Raw genomic sequence first — 19063 nt, forward strand, 5'->3', positions numbered from 1 at the left:
TTGAAAACTGTTTAATTCTGTACCCCATTTTAAACCGGGTTCCTTGTTTTCTTAACTTCCGGGGTTTGGGTTTTACTTTGTGTTTAGCTCTTTTTATGCCGGGGTCCATGCACGAGGAAAAGCCAACAGCTCTGGATATTGACCCTCTACCGGATGTGTGATTGGTAAAGATCTTTTCCCATTCTGTAGCCCCCACATTGTCCAAATGATCTACCCAATAATCTTAAGTACCAAAAAGAGGAATAGAGACCGAGAAGTGGAGGGTGCCTGAAAAACTCGCTGGCACTTAGAATCCTGTATATCTCACCACGAGAGCACCGAGGCCTGGCCTGTCTCTGAGGACCCCAGACCTATGATCTGAGACATGTCTTCCTTTCTTCACCAAAGCCCCTTTTTTGACCCCGTGGTTAAGTCCTATGTGAAAAAAATGTCTTTTTAGCTGGGCGTAGTGGCACATGCCTTTAGTACTCCAGAGGCAGAGGCAGGTAGATCTTCATGAGTTCTAAGCTAGCCTGGTCTACAAAGTGAGTCCAGGTCAGCCAAGGCTACAGGGAAATTCTGTCTCAAAAAACAAACAAACAAACAAACAAACAAGCCTTTTTAAGCCAGGCACAGTGGCTCACACCTGTGATCCCAGAACTCTGGAAGGCAGAGGCAGGCAGATGGCTGAGAGTTCGAGGCCAGCCTGGTCTACAAAGCGAGTCCAGGATAGCCAAGGCTAACACAGAGAAACCCTGTCTTGAAAAGCAAAACAAAACAAAATAGTAGTAGTGTCCTCAACTCCTCGGAGCTGGAGTTACAGATCGTTGTGAGCCATCGTGTGGGTGCTGAGAACAGAACACACATCTTCTGAATGTGCCGCACTCATAACCACTGAGCCATCTCTCCAACCCTTTTTAAAAATGTGTGTTTTATATGTGTGGCTGTTTTGTTTGCGTGTATGTCTGTGCGCCGTGCATGCACCTGGTGCCTGTAGAGCCCAGAAGGGGGCGTTGGAACAAGAGTTACAGATGGCTGTGGGTGCTAGAAACCCAACCTGGGGCTTCTGGCGCTGCTCCGCCCCGGCCCTCTTGACACTAGCTCTTATATCATAGCCCCAGAGCCGGGCTGGCCTGGAACTCGCCATCTACAAATAGACTGCTTTTGTACGGGTGTTGAACTTGCCTCCCTCACGCTGGGATTGCAGTGGGAACTGCCAGGTGTTTGGGGATTTTGTTTGTTTGTTTTGTTTAAGATAGTCTCAAAACCCAACCCGGCCTCCGTTTTGCTAGGCAACTGAGGATAGTCTGCCCCGTCCTCCACGTTGAGATCACAGGCATGCCTCTCCACGGCCTCATCTGATGTTTGCTGTCACCCCAACAAACCGGGAGAGAGCAGTTCCAGCTCCTCCACAGGCCTGTGGCCTAGAGCCCTCAGAGTATGAACCGGACAAGGGTTGTAAAGCAAGGTTCTCCGGCACTGTGAGGTGTGGAGCGTGTTTTTATGTTTGTAGAAAAAAAAAGTGTACAAGAATAGTGAGCCTCGGAGGGACAGGGACATCCTGACCTCTGATAGGTCGGGTGACAAGAACCAGCATGAGGTCAGAGTGAGGTCTACATTCCAGGCTAGTGCGGTTTTTAAGGCGCGTGGGGCCCTTTCAGAGCTTGACAAGCCTGTGGGTAGGTAGGTCTGTCCAGTGGCTGGGCCACAGCAGGGACGGGAGTGCGGAGAGGGCCAGGGATGTCTGGTAGCTCCAGAGCTGGGGACCTGGGGGGGACTCAGTCTTTTTCACGAATGGGTTTTTGGCGGCTTGGTTTTGGAGATCTGTGATCCCAAGAGGAGGTCAGCCGAAGAGCTTCAGGAAGCACGGCTGGCAGTAAGGCTTGCTGGCTCGCTCCTGGAAGGAGCCTTTGGTGAGCGGACGCAGGCAAAAGGTGCAGGTAAAGTGATCTGGGTGGAAGCGGCGGCCCAGAGCAGACACGCAGCGGCCAGTCACGGGGAGGCCACACGTGCCACACAACGAACCGCGCTGGGCATGGAAATGGTTTTCACACAGCGGGCGCCCCTCGTGCTCAAAAAAGCTGCCTCCGGAGAAGGGTGCGAGGCATTCCTACCAGAAGGGAGTATTGACAAAATAAGGTAAATCTCTGACCAGGTAACCTGCGTGGAAAACTAACATCCATCCGCCCTGACTCGGGCAGCCTCCCCGCAGAAGTGAAGCAGCCCTTCCGATCGATCAATCACACCCCCCCCCCCCCGACCCTGGGCTCCTTGCCGGCTCCCCACAAGCACGAACCCTGCAGACGAAGCAGTCTGGGTGCCAGAGCGCGCTGAGTGCCGAGATGTAGTTATCCAAGATGGGACCTTGGCAGCCCTGGCAGCGCGGGGCGAACAGCTGCAGGAAGTCCCGCCGGCAGTAGGGGCGGCCCTCCCGCTCGTGGAAACCTGGGGGCAGGGACAGGAGATGTGGGCAGGACTACAAAGATCCAGGAGGGGCAGTGGGTGTGGGCAGTAGGGAGGGAAGGGCAGGGTCTAGAACTAGGAAAGGGCGGGAGGGGGTGGGAGCCCATGGGTGAATAGGGAGGGGCAGGCGGAGTAGAAGGAAACTCCTGTTGGGTAAAAGAGTGGGCCTGTAGCTCTTAAATATCAGCTCTCACCCTCTTCTCCGAAGGGCTCCCCGCAGCTGACGCAGCAGAAATGTTCAGGGTGCCAGTGGGTGCCCAAAGCGGTAACCATTTTCTGCAGAAAATGAAAAAGGACACTACTGTTGCCTCGGTCCTTTCTTCCCTCGGCCTCCTCCCTCCGGGAACCTGGAGAGAGCTGAAGAACTAACAAGGAATTCAAGGAATTTGGGGTTAAAGTGGGTAAACAGAAGATGTGGGGTACGGTAGGCTTGGAGGTGGGAGAGGCCGATCCTCGCTGAGTGAAACAGGTAAATTGGTGGGAAGCTTACATGTCGGATGGGTTGGTTGCAGAAGCCACATCGAGGGGAGAAGCGTTCAAAGTAGCACTCGGGGCAAAAGGGAGCCCCATCCTTCTCGAAGAAACTGCTGCCTCCCAGGGTTGTGGAACAACCACTGCAAAGGAAGTGCTCCGGGTGCCAGGCTCTACCCAGGGCGGTAACCACCTGCGAAGGTGAACGGGAGGTTTCTGTCAAAGTGGCTCTCCACATGAAAGGTGCCGGGTGAGCTAAGGTTTATATACCTGGCCTTTCCCCAGTCTTAACCTTGATGGATCAGGATGAAAAAAAAAAATCAAATGTTCAAAGCCGGCCTTCCAGCTTTACTCCAAGAGTTTACATTCACATAAGGCATAGTGTATTTAGGACCACAATCCTTCAAAGGCTTAGTTACTTTAAAGTTTGTGTAGGGAGTTTTTTGTTGTTGTTTTGTTTTGTTTTGTTTTGAGACAGTCTTTCTAAGTTGTGCTGGCTTCAAACTCACTATGTAGCTCTGTTCTCCTACCTCTCAACCTCCAGGATGCTAGACTTAAGGCAGCACCACCATGCCAGAAAGGAGTGATCCTTATGCCAATGCAGACGTAAGTTTTAGTAGAGGAGCAACCTATGAAGACTGAGGCACCTAGGGCCTCACAGAAGTCATACCACCCTGCCTTCTGGGATCAGCAATTCTGTTATGGGAGTCAGGTACTTAAGGCACCAGGCTCAGCTACTCTGGATCATATCTGCTCAACCCGTGATCCCAAAACCAGGACTCTTGGACCAGACTCTGAAAAGGAAGAGAGCCCAGAGACAGTAGGCAAAACTAATAGGCCTTTGGGGAAGAGTAAACGGAATGGGGCTATGAAAAGGAACTAGCACAGTGGCTGGCACACAGTAGGGCCACACCAGATCCTAGCCAGGTTGAAATTCTTACCCTATGGCTTATCACTAAGAGTTTCTGTTTTCTCATCCATAAATAGGCATGGCGCTAAGGGTTCAGTTCTACAGCAAAAGATGTATTTAGCGTGTGCAAAGGCCCTGGGTTTAGTCCCTAGGCCACATACAACTTTTTAAACTAAGTAAACATAACATAGGAGGCTGGAGAGATGGCTCAGCAGTTAAGAGTACTGGCTGCTCTTCCAGAGGACCCAGGTTCAATTCCCAGAACCCACATGGCAGCTCACAGAGGTCTGTTAACTCAGGCAAAACACCAATACACATACGATTTAAAGAAAGAAAGAAAACATCAAACATAGCTTGGCATGGTGGCTCGTACCTGTCCTTCCAGCACTTAGAAGGCTGAGGTAGGAGGACTGCCGTGAGTTCAAGGCCAGTCTTGGCTACAGAGTGAGTTCCTGGTCAATTTAGGCTACAGTTGAGATACTACCTCAAAAAATAATTTTAAAAAACACAGAAAATATAAGCAATAATGTCCACTTTAGGCGGGCATAGTGGCATATGCTGAAAATCCTAGAATTGGGAGGTAAAAACAAGACTTACTTGTTTGTTTGGTTGGTCAGTTTTTTGGTTTTGTTTGTTTGTTTGTTTCTCTTGTAGTCCTGGCTGTCTGGGACTTGCTTTATAGATTAGGCTGACCTTGAACTCACAGAGATCCACCTGCCTCTGCCTCCTGTGCTGTGATTAAAGGTGTGCGCCACCACACCCAGCTTAAAAGCAAGACTTAGTGGGTTTTAGATGTGCTACATAGTAAGACTTTGTCTCAAAATTCCAAGGATTGGGCTAGAGCTGTGTCTCAATTGGTACAATGATTGCCTAGCATACACAAACTAATAAACTTGTATGTGTGTGTGTGGGGGTACATGTCTATAATCCCAGTACTTGGGGGGGGGGAGGGGGAGGACTAAAGGATCAGGAATTGGAGTTTATCATTGATGATATATTGAATTTGAGACCATGGGATACATGAAACACTGTCAAAAAATAAAAATAAAATATAAAAAAAAGAAAAGAAAAAAGAATGTAAGGGTCTGGGTTCAGGCCTCAACATCACAAGAAAAAACAATTTCCATTTCACAGGTGCTCATTCAAAGAGAATAATGGAACATTTGTCGCACACAGTCTCCCCACAAGGCTCAGAGATCATCAGAAGATGGGGTGAGAAGGCTGAAAAAGCCAGAATTTGGAGGAGACTTCTGCAAATCAGCACTTTCTCAACACGGCAAGGGGGTTGTGCTCATGAACCCACAGAAGCTGTGGATCTTTCACAAGACCTACAAGTCCCAGGCCAGTTCAAACCACACCAAGGGGAGGGGGGGCTCGGTTAGCCCCACCCCCGGCAGAGGAACAATTGGCAGCTGTTGGCTGCCAGGCAAGGGTGCGTCTGTGCTTCTGTTTTTTTCAGGCATGTGGCCCTGGAAGGTGCAATGCTCTGAAGGATGGTCCTGCAACGCCCCCCCACCCCCACCCCCACCAACACTGGCAGCAATACATGTACTTGGTAAGTTTTTAAAAGATGACATGAAGTTGGGAGAAATTATGGGGGCACTGGAAGGAATAGAGGAAGGGGTTGGATAGACGCAAAATACATTATACACATGTATTAAATTCTCAACGAATTAAAAAAATATTTCAAAGGGAGAAACACAGGTCTGGTTCTCAGAGGTAGATATACAAGTACATGCCTCCTCTCTCAGGGCTGCACTTACTTGCCCAGCAATAGGCTTATTGCAGGAGCCACAGAGGCCCTTAGCCTGAGTGGGAACACCGCGGCGGCTGAGGTCGGACTGCAGCAGGCCCAGCATTGTGTCCAGACTGCCCTTGCCAGCCTGTCCTGGTGGAGTCGGGCATCCCTCGTGGGTAGGGCTCACTGCAGGAGGCTGAGGTGGTCCTGAGGCTGGAAGCTACAGTCAGACGACATGGAAGTTGAGTCAAAAAACAAACAAACAAACAAAAAAAACCCCACCATTTAGAAGCATCAAAGCAGGATTAGTGAGCCCAGCCCAAATCCTTCCAGACTCACGTGGTTCTGGACGCGAAAGTCAGAGAGTGACGCCATCAGTCTGTCCAGCTCCAGAGTGGCTGAGGTGGCTGAAGGCTTTGACGGGACCTGGAATGTGCTGGGAGGCCTGTGGAGAACACAGTGGTATAACCTCAGAGCCTGCCCGCATAACACCCCCCCACACTCTTGTAACTCAGACATCCAGGCCCCGTCACCTCCTTCCCAGCCCTGCCAGCTACCCCAGGCTCACGCAGTGGATGTGCTGCTGTCTTCTGATTGGTCCTCCTTTTCCTCCCCTTCTGCCATCTTACTAGATGGAAACTGAGACATTATTTCATCTGGAGAGAGGAGAGAATAACACTGGCAAAGAGCCATCCTCAGCCTATCCCCCCAGTGAAGGCTCCACGTCCTTGGGTTCCTCCTCAGAAAGGCCCACATCCCTTAGATCCTTGCCCATCTTTGCCCTTCCCCGACCCCATCAGAGACTGGCTCAGTAACCCCAGTACCTGTGATGTTGAACTGGGTGGCGTTAAGTTCCTGAAGCAAACGGTCCAGTTCACAGAGCCCGTTGCCCAAGACACCACTGGAAGAGGAGAACGGAGGCGCCACGGGGGCCACAGCCTTTGGGGACCGAGGCTTGCAGACTGTGCTAAGGGACAGGAGGGAACCTGGGTTTAGAGTAGGCGAGTCCCCTCACCTGAACTTCAATTGGTTTCCCTATCTCCATGCCCCGGTCCCCAGGCCCCTCACCTGTATAGATGATCCTTGTCCCCAGAGGCACCTGAAGATTCTCCAGACCCTGTCTATAGAGAGTAGAGACATATGTAGGACAGTCATATTTCCCTGCCTCACTCAGACGCCGATTTCCCCAAACCCAGACCAACCCAGGCCCTAATGGCTGCCCCAGACCCCAGAATCTCATCTCACCTGTGGTTGGTGGCCATAGGGTGGGGGAGGTGTGAGTGTCTCTGGTGGGCGCTCTTTTGGAGCCCCTAACCTTGACATGTGTGAAGTGGTGGTCTCCAGATCAGAGAGCAGGGCATCTGCGGTGAGAGGCCCTCAGGGTGAGAGGTTGGGGTGGGGGGTGGGGGGGCGGCAAGGTCTCAGAGGTGAGAGGATAAAGGGTTCTAAGTGGCAGTGTTTAGAAAAGGTAGGAAGCCAGTGTTAAAGACAGTGGCCAAGAAACATACTGAGAGGGCCAGACCAAGGCCCAGAAGTACAACGGGGGCGCGGGGGTGGGGGTGGGGGGTGGGGGTGGGTTATTTATGACTAGACATCGCCCTTGACTTATCCTGGGAACCAAATACAAACTCAGTCACTTGACTCTTACTCTCTCCATCTTTCTTACTGTACCCAGAACGTTCAATCGGCTGCATGCTTGACTGAATGTTCTCTGTGCCACATTCACTACTTCTTCCCATATTTACACAGCCTGGCCCACTTAGCCACACTGAAGTCACACACACACACACACACACACACACACACACACACACACACACGTCCTTCTTCTTTCAGGGGTAAGTGGCACCAGCAGGGAGCGGCTTTTTTTTTTTTTTTTTTTTTGGGCGTACTTCTTATCCATGCACTATTGTGGAGGAGCGCCCTCTGCTGCTGGATCCAAAAATTATGCCATGGGGCTTCTTAGCCCCAGCCTCCGCAAAAAAGGGGGTTCTAGATGCCTGGGGCGCTTTGAATCTCTGAGCGCCCCTTTACCCCCGCCTTACCCCGTCGCTTTACTCTTCTCTGAGCATCTACCGTAGAAGCCGTAAACTTTTAGCACTTTGGCACTCTCTGTCTCTATTACTCTTTCTTGCCCTGAGGACTTACTTGACACCCGCTCCCCCCCCCCACCCCCCCTGCTATACTTAGGGACACTTAACTCTTCTTTTCTTGAAACCCCGGTGTGGTCTCAAGAGAAGATCCGAAACTTGATGTCACACTCTCCTCTCCGGACTATTTTCCCAGTCCCGGGACCCAAGGATCCCTTAACCCCTTCCTACCCAGAGCCTCTAAATCCAGGCCCCCGTGGGTGCCTTAATGCTTTGTCCATTGCACAAGCAGGATTGAGGGAGCGGAGCCAGGGAAGAACGGAGGCAGCGACATGGCAAGCAAGGCAGGGGGAGGCAGGAAAGGACGTGGATTTGGGAGGGAGGCACAAGCAGTGTGAGGCGAGAAAATGGAGGGAGAAAACTGGGTTGTGGGAGACGTGCGAATGGGGAAGAGGATAGATGCAGGCGGGGGTGAGAGGCTAGGAGGATCCGGTCCCCCACTCACCCAGGTCCTCCATGGCGGTGCGCTGGCGGACAGCTTGGGGCGAGCAGGGCGGGGGCTGTGTCCGGTGGAGGCGGGGGACGAGGTGGGGGGGGGGAACGTCAGGGAGTTAGAAGCAGGGCCGTGACCATGTATGGAAGCCGGGACCCGCTGGGATACGGCGGAGGGGGGGCTGAGCATGGGAACACGAAGAGAGACAGCACCAGGGCCCACCCAACCCAGCCTTCTGGCTGGCTCAGAGGAGGCCACACCCCAGCCTCTGCCTCAGCGGCAGCGAGTCCCAGCAGCTGAAGCCAAGTCAGAAGTGGTTCTGCCTTAAGGAGTCTCAGAAACTGAGGGCGCCCCAAGCCGGCACCTGATTGCCAGGCAGGCCCCCACTCCCACTCAGGGCATCTAAAAAAGACAAGTCCTTTGCAGAATTTTGGTTAGAGACAGAAGTGGCACTCTAAGGTTCTCTCAGACTCGGGGCTCTGACAGCCAGCCAAACAGAGATGGAATGGCTAGAGGCGTACTAACTAGGAAATGTCTCACACTGAGGTGACCAGAGCCTGTTCCTAAGCAGCGCATTCCTAAGGTATCGATGACAGAGAAGAAAGCAGCACAGACTCCAGCCACAGAGTGACGAGACTCTGTCCCTGGGCTGGCTTCCTAAGAAACCAAGTTGGAAACACCTGGAGGCTTGGAGTTGGGTATGGACAACTGCTGTCTTACAGCCATCCTGGGGGACAGATTTAAGCAACGGAAAAGGAGGCCTCAACCCAGGAGCAAGTCAGAACCTGGGAAGTTTGATAAAAAACACTGAAGGCCCGCATAGCCCTCCATGGCAGCCTAATCAGTCAGAAAGGGCCCAGTCATAAGTACTTTTTTAAAAAGATAGTCTCTCACTATGGAACGCTGGCTGCCACGGGAGAACCACTAGCTTCTGTCTCCAGAATGTTGGGATTAAAGGCATGCACCACCACACCCTAATACACAAGCCAAACCAGAGATTCGGACACCCAGAGGCTCAGTGTCAGCAAGGCCACCTTAACTCACCATTCTGAAATGCCTCCATCTGGGCAGGCTTAGTCCAGGGATGAACTCAGTGGTGGTGCCCCCTTTTACCTGGATGCCTGTTAAGGGACTCTCTCTCTGCATGCGACCAAGAATGGGGCTCAGGAACCCTCCCTAAGAAGACAGTAGGTCTCCCACAAGCCGCTGACACTTAAGAACTTGGCTTGGAGCAGTTGAGATGGCTCAGCGGCAAAGGCTCATTCTGCCACGCCAGATGACCTGGATTTGGTCCCTGGGACCCATAGGATGGAAGCAGAGAATTAAGTCCCTCAAGTTTTCCTCTGGCTTCCACATAGGAGCCATGGAAGGCATATACCTTCACATAAATGTCTTTAAAAACAAACAAAAACCTGGCTCAAGAGATGAGAACAAACGTGGATACTGACAGGCAAAGGCCAGAAGGCAGAGGTGTTATGACATGCTGACACACTCGTCCTCAGCCCAAACCTCTCGGCCCTGGCCAGGATCTATTTAGATAGGTGATTGTGTCTAAGCAATGAAGACTCGTGACCAGAAAGCAGGCCTCCTCCATCCCATGGGAAACCCACCATGCCCCAGGTCTGTAGTAATGCCAGGCAATGAGGCCAAGGCTGGCCCACGTCATAGCGGCGGGTCCTCAGAGGTGAAAGGGTGGAGACACGCCCCCAAGCCCCCACCCCCACCCCAGGAAAGCAAGCAGAAGCACCACACAACAAAAGCGTCCAAATCTCAGATTTTTAATTTCAACACCACAGGGCTGAGTCAGACTAGACCCTGGAGCCTGAGCTGCCCTCTTTGACTCTGTGCACAGACTCTGGTGTTGGCTTTTTAAGCATGGATCTTCTCATCTTCTTCCTGGGATTCAGTTCCATTCTCTCTTCAGTCCCTGAGGATAGCTCCTTCTGCAGTCTCCTCTCACGCCATGCTGAGAGAAGCCTCTTTCACAGCCAACTCATGCCTTGGGTCCTCCCCCAGGGATACCGACAGTTTAACCTAAAGGTGTCTGCTCTATGGCTCGGTCCCCATCACCACGGCCAGCAAAGCCTCAGTGAGGGGCCCTGCCTCCTCACCTGCTACTTCCACGAGCCCCGTAAGGGCTAGGGCGCGTTTTCTTGGGCACTGCCCCGGCCCCAGTGTCCACCGTGCACAGTGAGCAGCCAGCCGGGGCCGGCCTAAGCGGAACACCTCACCCACTGACTCAGGGCCACCCCGGGGCCCCAAGTGGATGCGGCCAACGGCCTCTTCTAGCTCCTCCTCCAGCGCAGGCAGTAAGAACCGGCCAGCAGCTTCCAGTGCTTCCTCAGCCTTGGAACCCAGCAGGGGCTGGCCAGCGGGGGGTATAGGCCCCAGCGCAGCCCCACAGCCTCGGCAGCCATGCAAATGATGTAGGACAGGCCACGCTGCACTAGGGGACAGGCCTCGAAGTGGCACCAAATCCATCTGGGCTTCAGCAAAGCTGCCGGAGAGCAGGGCCCGGAAGAAAGGGGAGGCAGTAGCTGAAGCAGCCCGCTGAGCAGGGAGCTGGAGGCCTGAATCCAGAACGAAGTGCAGGTCAGGAGCTGGCACAGGGGTTGGACCCAGCAGAGGTTTATAGAGGCAGGGGGCGGGTGAGTCTAGTTCCATGGGCACAGCAGGGAAAAGGGCTGGGCTCGCAGTGGGACACATCAGGCCTTGGAGGCAGGAAAGGGAATCTGCCGCAAAGAAGAGGAAGAGCGGGTGTGGAGCTGGCTGGGTTAGTGCTGTGAGGAGGATGCGGAGGCCGCCCTGATCCAGAAGTAAGCGGCGCCACAGAGCGGGCTTCCTGTGGGGAAAAGGGGGTCTTTCAGCGGGGGGCTAATGGCAGGACTGGAGAGCTGCAATCTTGTTGGCAACCCCTACAAGACCCCCCTTCCCCCTCACCGGCAGATGAAGGGTAGGGTCAGGGCACAGGCTACACGGTCCTCAGGACTCCCAGAGAGCAGCAGGTGGGTGAGGGCACCCACTCCGAAGGGAGACTCGGCCTGGACGGTCAGGTTCCGCAGCAGCATCTCACCTGCAGGGACAGGCACAGCAGTCAGGGTTAAGGACGGGAGTGCTGTGGGCAAGACAGGGCTCTGCGTCCGTGGGAGGGGGAGAGTAAAATCTCAGGGCAAGAAGGCAACAGAGGAGTGCGATGAGCACGGGGTCAAGGACAGGACTCGGGGTGCGAGGAACTAAAACTCAAAGGAGGAAAACAGGAAAGTGGATGGTCAGAGTGTAGATGTGGGCCCTCCAAGACTGAAACAGCCTACAGTCAGGCACGGAAGACAGGGTAGTCTACAATGAAAATGGTAGCAGAGCCCGAGAGGACATGGTGCCTTGGGCTGAGTTCCTAATTGAGTGTGCCCAGGACTGTAAGGAACCCCAAACAGAGTGGGTAAAGAAACGCAGAAAGGTCAGATTCTAAAGTATGAGGAGCCAAACCTGGTACCAGGTTATCTTGGCCCCGAGGTTTGGGCAAAGGACAGAACAGAACTCTCTGTACCCCAGGGCCATGAACAGAAGGGCAAGTTCTCTGCCTCCCAGGGCCCCCCAAGCCCTCAATGCCTGGGGGCTGAGCACCATGGATGGTAGGCTGGAGAGAACAAGAGGGCAACTGAGTAGGAAGTAGAGGTTCTCGGTCCACAAAAGGTGTGGGAGGAAATGGGCCTTTCGTGTGGGTAGGGACAGGGGAAACATACCCAGCTCCTGGTGCTGGCTTTGGTGTACAGGCCGGGCACGTGGCACAGGCCAGTCATCTGGTGAGACACCGAGTATGAGCCAGGCACGCAGCAGTGCTGCACCGTAGCTACGCACAAAGGCCTCAAGGCAGGCAGGGTTACAGGTGAGACGTGCCAAGATACGTAGTGCACGTGGGCTTGGTGGTCCTGGTGCACCCGTCACATAGGCCAAGAGGCCACACAGTGCTGGGCCAGTCACTAGAGCTCCACTTGGGTCAGGAGCCTGGGAGAAGCGTGACAGCAGCAACAGTGCTGGCCCCTCTTGGCCCCAAGGCTCCTCAGGAGTGGCAGCAGGGATACGGCCCAGTTTGCGAAGTGTGCGGGGTGTCGACATTGAGGTCTGGCCAGGGGTAGGACTGACTGACTCAGATGGCTCTGGCATCGGGCAACGCTCAGGAGACCAATCTGGGGACAAATCTCCAGGGCCTGCTGCATAACCCTCAGAAATCAGCCACAACCTACAGAGGACAGGAAGAAAAGGAGTCGGAACCCGGAGGCAAAGCAAGGAAGCAGAATCAAAAAGGTGGTCCTGCGTCACGAGTTCAAGGCAAGCCTGGGACAGAGAGTTCCAAGGACAGCCTCATGAGGCGCTGTCCCAAAAAAGAAAAAGGCAGACAGATGGGAGGGGGAGGGGGAAGAAAGAAAGGGAAGAAAGGGGAAGAAAGGAAAGGAAGGAGACAGCTCTGTGAAAGAAAGGCATGTAAAGGGAGGGAAGACACAAAACTGAGATGGGGCCACACGTCATTCTGAATGACTAGTGTGCACCATGTGCCGAGCCCAGCTTTAGGTGCTCAAGAAAAATCAGTGAACAAAACGTTATTCCCGGAGTGTATGATCCACTGAGGAGAAACAGCACAAGCACGTTAAAGCGCATGGTATGACCAGGTGTTTTATGCCTGTGGTCCTAGCACTCGGGGCTGACAGGGCAGGAGGATGCTCAGTTTAAGATCAGCCTAGACTGCGGGGAGACCCCTTGTCAAAGCTTTCACGGTCCGCTGTCGTACAATCAGGGTAGTGTGTAGTGACAGCAGAGGGGGGAAAGTGACGGGTGGAGGAGGCAAATAGTAAATAAGACGGTGATCACCACCCCTTACAAAGATGGTAAGAACCGAACAAAGACTTGAAGGAGAAAGCATACAGCAAAGAGTGTTCTAGACAGAAGAGCAACCGAAGACACTGCAGTGAGGGATGAGGGCTCTCAGGAGGAAGAAGGCTCTAGACTCAGACGCTCTCAGGTAGTGCTTCCTCATCACGTTTAGGCACTAAGGGTTGGCCATCAGGGGTGAGAGGGGAGATGTCAAAGTTCACAAGAATGACACATACCGACCATCGCTCGGAGCTAAGGAAGGGACAGTCTGTGCAACCCCTCTACCGGTATGTGTGCTGTCATTCTCCATTGCACACACAAGCAATCGGTGGCTCAGAGAAGTCAATTCCTTATGTTTTGGTGATGGTAACAGAATAAGAACTTCTCTAGAGGGTAAGACAGGCAGGAGGACAGCTGCAAGTTCAAGGACAGCCTGGGCTATATAGTGAGATCCAAGCAGCCTGGGCTCCAAAGTAAAACATTATCTCAAAAAATATGAACAAACCAACAAAGAAAATAAGGCTTGGGCTCCATAGCATACCACTGTAAACGGGACACATGCCACCCCCAGTCAACTTGTGTAGTGCCCAGATTCTGGGTGACAGGGTGGAGCCAGGGTCAGATGGCAGATCTAAGTCATATTAGAGAAGAGCAAAGAATCGGGAATAAGTCTTGGTAAACGTCTTAAGGCAGAACAGAGGCAGAGGTAAGGAAGATGGCTGTAGCAGACACAAACCCCCTCCCCCTGAGCACATCCATCTTCAGGCCCTGATACGAGGTCTCACCTGAGGCTTCGGAAGCTTCCTGCCTCTGCCTGCCCAGAGGTCCGTTCCTCAGGGAAGTCCCAGGAAGCAGCTTCTACGCCGTCGTCTTCCTCTTCGCCAGCTTCACCACATAGCTGCCTGGCCAGAAGAGGTACAAGTCCCAGAGCCTGTAGCTTGCCCAAGGCTCCAGTGTCATAAAGGAAGCCTACAAGAGCAGCCACGACACGTGGATGCCAGGCACTGGCGCCAGGATCCTGCAACAGACCCATCAAGAGCTCCAAACCACCAGCATCCCGAAGCCGGGCCCGGTTGATGGCTTCCCGGCATAAGAGACACACAGCCCGCACTAGGGGCTGCTGGGAAGCTGAGCTGGTCCCACTGGGACCCCGCCGCCTCCTAAGCTCCCCTAGCAGCACCTCCACACCACCAGCATTGCCCAGTGCAGGCCGCACCAGGCCCTGAGCACACAGATTGGCAAGGATCAGGATGGCGGCCTCACGTATCGCACGTTTAGGGTGAGAAGCCAGGCTGACAAGTGGACCCAGCCCCCCACCCAGACTTAGCTGCTCAGCACAGGCCCGGGAGCAGCCTCGGCTGAGTTCCAAGAGGGCTCGAACTAGGGCCGAGGTCAGTGCAGGGTCTGGGGCAGTAGCCAGGAGCTCAGCCAGTGGCCTCACTGCTCCCTGCTGTGCCAGGGCTAGGCGGTGCTGGGGTGAGTCTGCCAAGTTGCGGAGGGCACGGACTACACTCTGTAGGCACTGTGAGTCCTGGCAGGCCGTTAGGCTCTCCACAAGGAAGGGAACTGCACCTGGGGAAGGGAGAGGACGGCACACAGTGAGCAAGGGCAGACGTCTACGTCCTCCAGCGAGCCTCAGCGAAGCCCTCTCCCAGCCTTCTCACCAGCAGAGTGGATGTCCCTGCAGCTCTCAGGCTCCATGGCTAAGTTCCCCAGAGCACGGGCGGTTCGGTTCTGGATGCTGTCTGCCTTCACACACTGAAGAATAGTCACTGCAAGGACAGTTGGTTTTCCTGAGGGCTACGCCCCTGACTGGCCGCTCATCAATCCTCTCAAGAATGTGGTGAACGGCCACAGATGCAGGTCAGTAGTGGAGTGTTGTACCAAGCCCTGAGCCAATCCCCAACAACCCAAAGAGAGACAGGGGAGGGAAGGAGAGAGAGAAGAAGGGAGGGAAAAAAAAAAACGTGCCTTGAGAGGGTCAGGTAAAGTCTTCAGAAGATGCTAAAAGGTGAGCTGGAGGACAGAATAGGTATTTTCTAGAAGGTAGTAAATGGAAAGGCTAGTGCCTCAGGTTTGGAAGCAGCTTTTCCAAACGACCCAGGGTAATGGTGTCTGTGACTTCAAAAAGCCCCTCAAATGTCTGTACAAGGAGTCAAAATAAAACGTGAAGGTGGGCAGGAGAGACGGCTCAGAGGGTAAGGGCACTGACTGCTCCTCCAGAGGTCTTGAGTTCAATTCCCAGCAACCATCTATAATGTGATCTGATGCCCTCTTCTGGCCTGCAGGTTTACGTGCAGCCAGAGCACTGTATACATAACAATATCTAAATAAATCTTTAAAAAAAATTTAAATGTGAAGGCAACTGAAGCCACAAAAGGGCTTTAGGAAGGGGATGGGTAGCTATTGTTATTACATAAGAGCGTCTAGCTTTGGAGAGGTTGGATGATTCGCCTGGTGCGTCTGATGGTATAACTTTCTAGGTCCATTTTCTGAACTTTTAAAACTATACTTTCTGGCCCCCAGCTCATCCACGTGAAGCTTTGCGTAGGGAGAACACAGCAGTAAGTACTGGCTTTCAGAAGCACCACAAATAGGACCAAGCATTTGCTCAAAAGCGCGGCAGGAGCCAATACCTGGTCCTGGTCTGGGTAGGTCCAGGTATAATTTATGAGAGCGGTGGCGTCACACAGACGTCACACCTGAAGAGAAGAGTGGCGCTGCACCCTCACAAAGCCCCGTACTCGGAGGCATGAAAATAAAGCACTAAGGACTGCACAGGTCCCGTGGGTGGAGCCTTTCTAAGAAACGGAGGCGGAGCACTTACCCAAAGGGAGAATGCCTCCAAGTCTACGCACTTCGGCCCGGCACGCCCCTTCCGTACAGCAGTTGGCTAGAATGCTAAGCGCCAAATCCAGCGTCTTGCGCAGGCGCACTGGCGACGAAGGCGTCAAAGGCAACTCCGCAGCGGGGGCGGGGCCAGGGGAAGAACCAGCTGACGCAACCGGCGAAGGGGCGGAGCCAGGGCCTGCTTGGGAAGGGGCGGGGCCCGCAGCAGCCGTTCGGCGCAGCAGGGCGAGAAGGGGGCGGAGCCCGCCGCGTGCCCGGAAGCGCTCAATTCCCTCCGCTGCCTTGATGTGGCGCGTGCGGAGAGCTAAGAGCGCGCGGCCCAGGGGTGTCTCGTTGGTAGCTGGGTCCTTTGCCCCACCTGGCCGCTCCCCGGCCGCCGCCGTGAGTTGCGCGAGGCAGAACGAGAGCGAGTCCGTAAGGGTCGGTCTCGCAGCCGCCATCTTGGCCCGGGCCTAAGGCTCCGCCCCGCGTCTCGCCGGCTCTCTGAGAGAGCGGAACTAGGTGAGGGAGGCGTGGCCTGGCTGCTCCTCCGAATAGCGCCGCCGCAGTTATCCTGCGAGTCGGAAGTTGAAGTTCTAAATTCTGGAACACGGGTACTTGCACAGTCGCAGAAGACATAGCGAGAATGGTATTTATCTGTGTGAAAGTAAGAGGTGCGTGCGGTGCATGCTGGGATATGTAGTCGGCGCCAAGCTTAGTGCAGTTGGAGGTGGGTGAGAAACTCCTCCTCCCAGGGCTGTTGCTCCTAGAGTCAGTCGCCCCGCTTTGGAGTCTCAGTGCTGCCCAATATGACTTAGCTACTTCGCTCCCGGTACATCCTTGTCAGCGACGTTCAGACTTTCCTTGGCAACCCTCAGGCGCGGTGGTCGACGGCCCGGAAGGCCGGACTGACCGGTTCGCGGGACCCCAAGCCGTATCAAAAGTGCTAAGTTCCTGACGGAGAGCTCTCTCTAAGCGAATGGGAGAGTTAAACCTACCGGGAAAGTTCGCTGCCGCTTCCTAGAGCTGCTCGGGCTTCTGCACCTTTCCGTTTCCGGTGCTGGCCTCCAATCCTCCAGTACCTCTTTTTCCAGCTGAGCTGATGAGTTAAGTGGGTGGCATTTAGGAAACCGAGCACTTCTCGCCCGCCATGGAGCTTGCGGCGCCCGAAGTGGCTCTCGATGGGGCGAAGCTGCTGGGGACCCGGACATCAAAATCTCCGGGAGCCCCCAGGTCGCCCCTCGATCGCGAGGCTGTGCTGCATGAGCGCCCCCTCCTGGCGCTGCCAGAGCAACCAGCAGCCGAAGAAAAGTTGCTGGGCCAGCAGTACCTATGTAGGTCAGGCTCTGCCCCTGAGGAAGAAACCCTTGCCAAGACCAGTGATCCTGCAGTCCCCAAAGCTTTCAGGTGCCGGAGTTGTGGGCTAGCTGTAGCCAAGCTCTCTGACCTCATTCACCATCAAAGCAGTCATGGGTGTGACCGGCCTTACAGCTGTCCGGAGTGTGACAAAAGCTTCCGGCGTGGCTCAGATCTGGTTAAGCATTACAGAGTGCACACTGGTGAAAAGCCATACCCCTGCCCGGAATGTGGCCGTTGCTTCAGCCTCAGTTCCAATCTCACTAAACACCGGCGTTCTCACTCAGGACTCCGGCCTCATAAGTGCGTGGAGTGCGGAGAGGCCTTTGGCCGCAGTGCAGACCTAGCAAAGCACCAGCGGGTGCACACTGGGGAAAAGCCCTATGCTTGTGCCGAGTGCGGTAAGGCTTTCCGGGTTAGCTCCAACCTGATCCAGCACCAGCGTACTCACACTGGCGAGAAACCCTACCGCTGTGGACTCTGTGGCAAGAGTTTCAGCCTGAGCTCCAACCTTTTACAGCACCAGCGCTGTCACACGGGTGAGAAGCCCTACTTTTGTGCCTGGTGTGGAGACAGCTTTGGGCGCAGTTCCTATCTGCTGGAACACCAGCGTTCACACACAGGGGAGAAGCCCTACAATTGCTGTGAATGTGGCAAGAACTTCACCAACAGCTCAAACTGCCTACGGCACCAGCGCACTCACAATGGAGAGCCGCCCTTCAGGTGTCTTGAATGTGGACGTGGCTTTAGTGAGAACACCATGTTCACTGAACACCAGCGCATCCACTTGAGCAAATGACCTTTCTAGAATGTGGCAAAATCTTACACCACAGCTCCATCAATGTTCACACGTGGGCAAGAAACCCTAGAAGTTTCCTGTGGACAAGACCAGCATATGCACACAGGCTCACATTTGCAGCAAGTGTGCCAAGAGAGTTCCCACTTACTTCTACAGGTGACCCACAGTAGCAAGACCGCCTTCTGCCTGTAATGTGGCAAGGCCTTTGTCCATAACTCTCAACCTTGTCAAGCACCAATGGATCTTCTAAGATGAGAGCTTCTGCAGTTACCCCTGGCTTTGATATTTGTCTGGACTTTGTTTCTTGGTTTGGTCCAGTCCTGAGGAGCCTGAAGGGAATGAGTTTTAAAGCAGACTTCTGCATCCCTAAGATGATTTCACTAAGAGCCAATAGTAGGACTCACAAATGCCACCATCTGGGTTGAGACAGGAACCCCAGGCCAGACAAACAGCACTAGAGCTGTAGGTACTACCTTCAGAGAGTCAAGATGTAAAGACACACGCACAAAGGTCCTGATCTATAGATTTTGTTCAGTGTCCATTAGCTAGAGGAAAGTTTTTCAATGTCCACCGCCACATAGCTCTGCCCCAGCTGCATCGAGATAGGTTAACCATAACAAAAGCAACAGCTACTTTTTCCCAGAGGAGGAGGACTACAAGCCAGGCAACAGGACTGCAGTAGCCAGAGGTTGGAGGTGGAACTAAGGGGATCATAAAAGGCTATGTTCTGGCAAAAGGGCCAGAAAATTTGAATTTGGGATTGCTACATAAGTTCTGGGTGTAGGATCCCATTCAAAGAACTCTCACCACTGAATAACAACTCTCTTTACGGTTTACACTAGGGTGGTGGGGACTGAGGTGGAAGCAAACAAGATGCTTTATGGTATTTGTAAGCATGGGCAAAGACCCAAGATTTGTCATCTGGCCCTTTTCTAGTCCTCAGTCTCTTCCCTTAAAGGTGCCCCTGCCCCCCCCACTGCCCCTTTCCTTTCTTCCATAGTGGAAGAATAGTGAAGACTCCAGACTTTGGAGAGTCCATGTGGCCTTTCTGTCTGACACAGAGGCAGGT

At 53.8% G+C, this 19063-nt stretch overlaps 3 protein-coding genes across 7 annotated transcripts; 1 reads left to right on the forward strand and 2 right to left on the reverse strand.

The window, feature by feature from the left end:
• Positions 1 to 1461: 1461 nt before the first annotated feature.
• TGFB1I1 (transforming growth factor beta 1 induced transcript 1) lies at positions 1462 to 9791 on the reverse strand. 5 transcript variants are annotated; one of them, XM_084764825.1, is made up of 11 exons: positions 8157 to 8301; positions 6807 to 6922; positions 6630 to 6682; positions 6386 to 6528; positions 6130 to 6217; positions 5901 to 6006; positions 5587 to 5781; positions 2933 to 3106; positions 2637 to 2718; positions 2276 to 2424; positions 1462 to 2089 (listed from the first exon to the last, which is right to left on the reverse strand). In XM_084764825.1, exons 1-11 carry the CDS (start codon positions 8167 to 8169, stop codon positions 1823 to 1825), a joined length of 1386 nt encoding a protein of 461 aa, XP_084620951.1. In that variant the 5' UTR covers positions 8170 to 8301; the 3' UTR covers positions 1462 to 1822. The 5 variants fall into 5 exon arrangements, with proteins under 5 accessions (XP_084620951.1, XP_084620952.1, XP_084620950.1 ...); XM_084764826.1 differs by having other exon boundaries at positions 6386 to 6523; positions 8157 to 8287; XM_084764828.1 differs by having other exon boundaries at positions 1821 to 2089; positions 5591 to 5781.
• Positions 9792 to 9900: 109 nt separating this feature from the next.
• On the reverse strand, positions 9901 to 16966 carry ARMC5 (armadillo repeat containing 5). Its single transcript, XM_084764729.1, has 6 exons — positions 15838 to 16966; positions 14675 to 14782; positions 13796 to 14582; positions 11885 to 12381; positions 11085 to 11217; positions 9901 to 10986 (listed from the first exon to the last, which is right to left on the reverse strand). Exons 1-6 carry the CDS (start codon positions 16298 to 16300, stop codon positions 10194 to 10196), a joined length of 2781 nt encoding a protein of 926 aa, XP_084620855.1. The 5' UTR covers positions 16301 to 16966; the 3' UTR covers positions 9901 to 10193.
• A 21-nt stretch (positions 16967 to 16987) lies between these two features.
• Positions 16988 to 18845, forward strand: LOC311587769 (uncharacterized protein). Its single transcript, XM_084764947.1, has one exon. The coding sequence runs from the start codon at positions 16990 to 16992 to the stop codon at positions 17992 to 17994; it is 1005 nt and encodes a 334-aa protein (XP_084621073.1). The 5' UTR covers positions 16988 to 16989; the 3' UTR covers positions 17995 to 18845.
• Positions 18846 to 19063: the final 218 nt, after the last annotated feature.

The sequence above is a fragment of the Acomys minous genome, assembly GCF_964271855.1.
Source record: "Acomys minous genome assembly, chromosome: 2".
NCBI lineage: Eukaryota > Metazoa > Chordata > Mammalia > Rodentia > Muridae > Acomys > Acomys minous.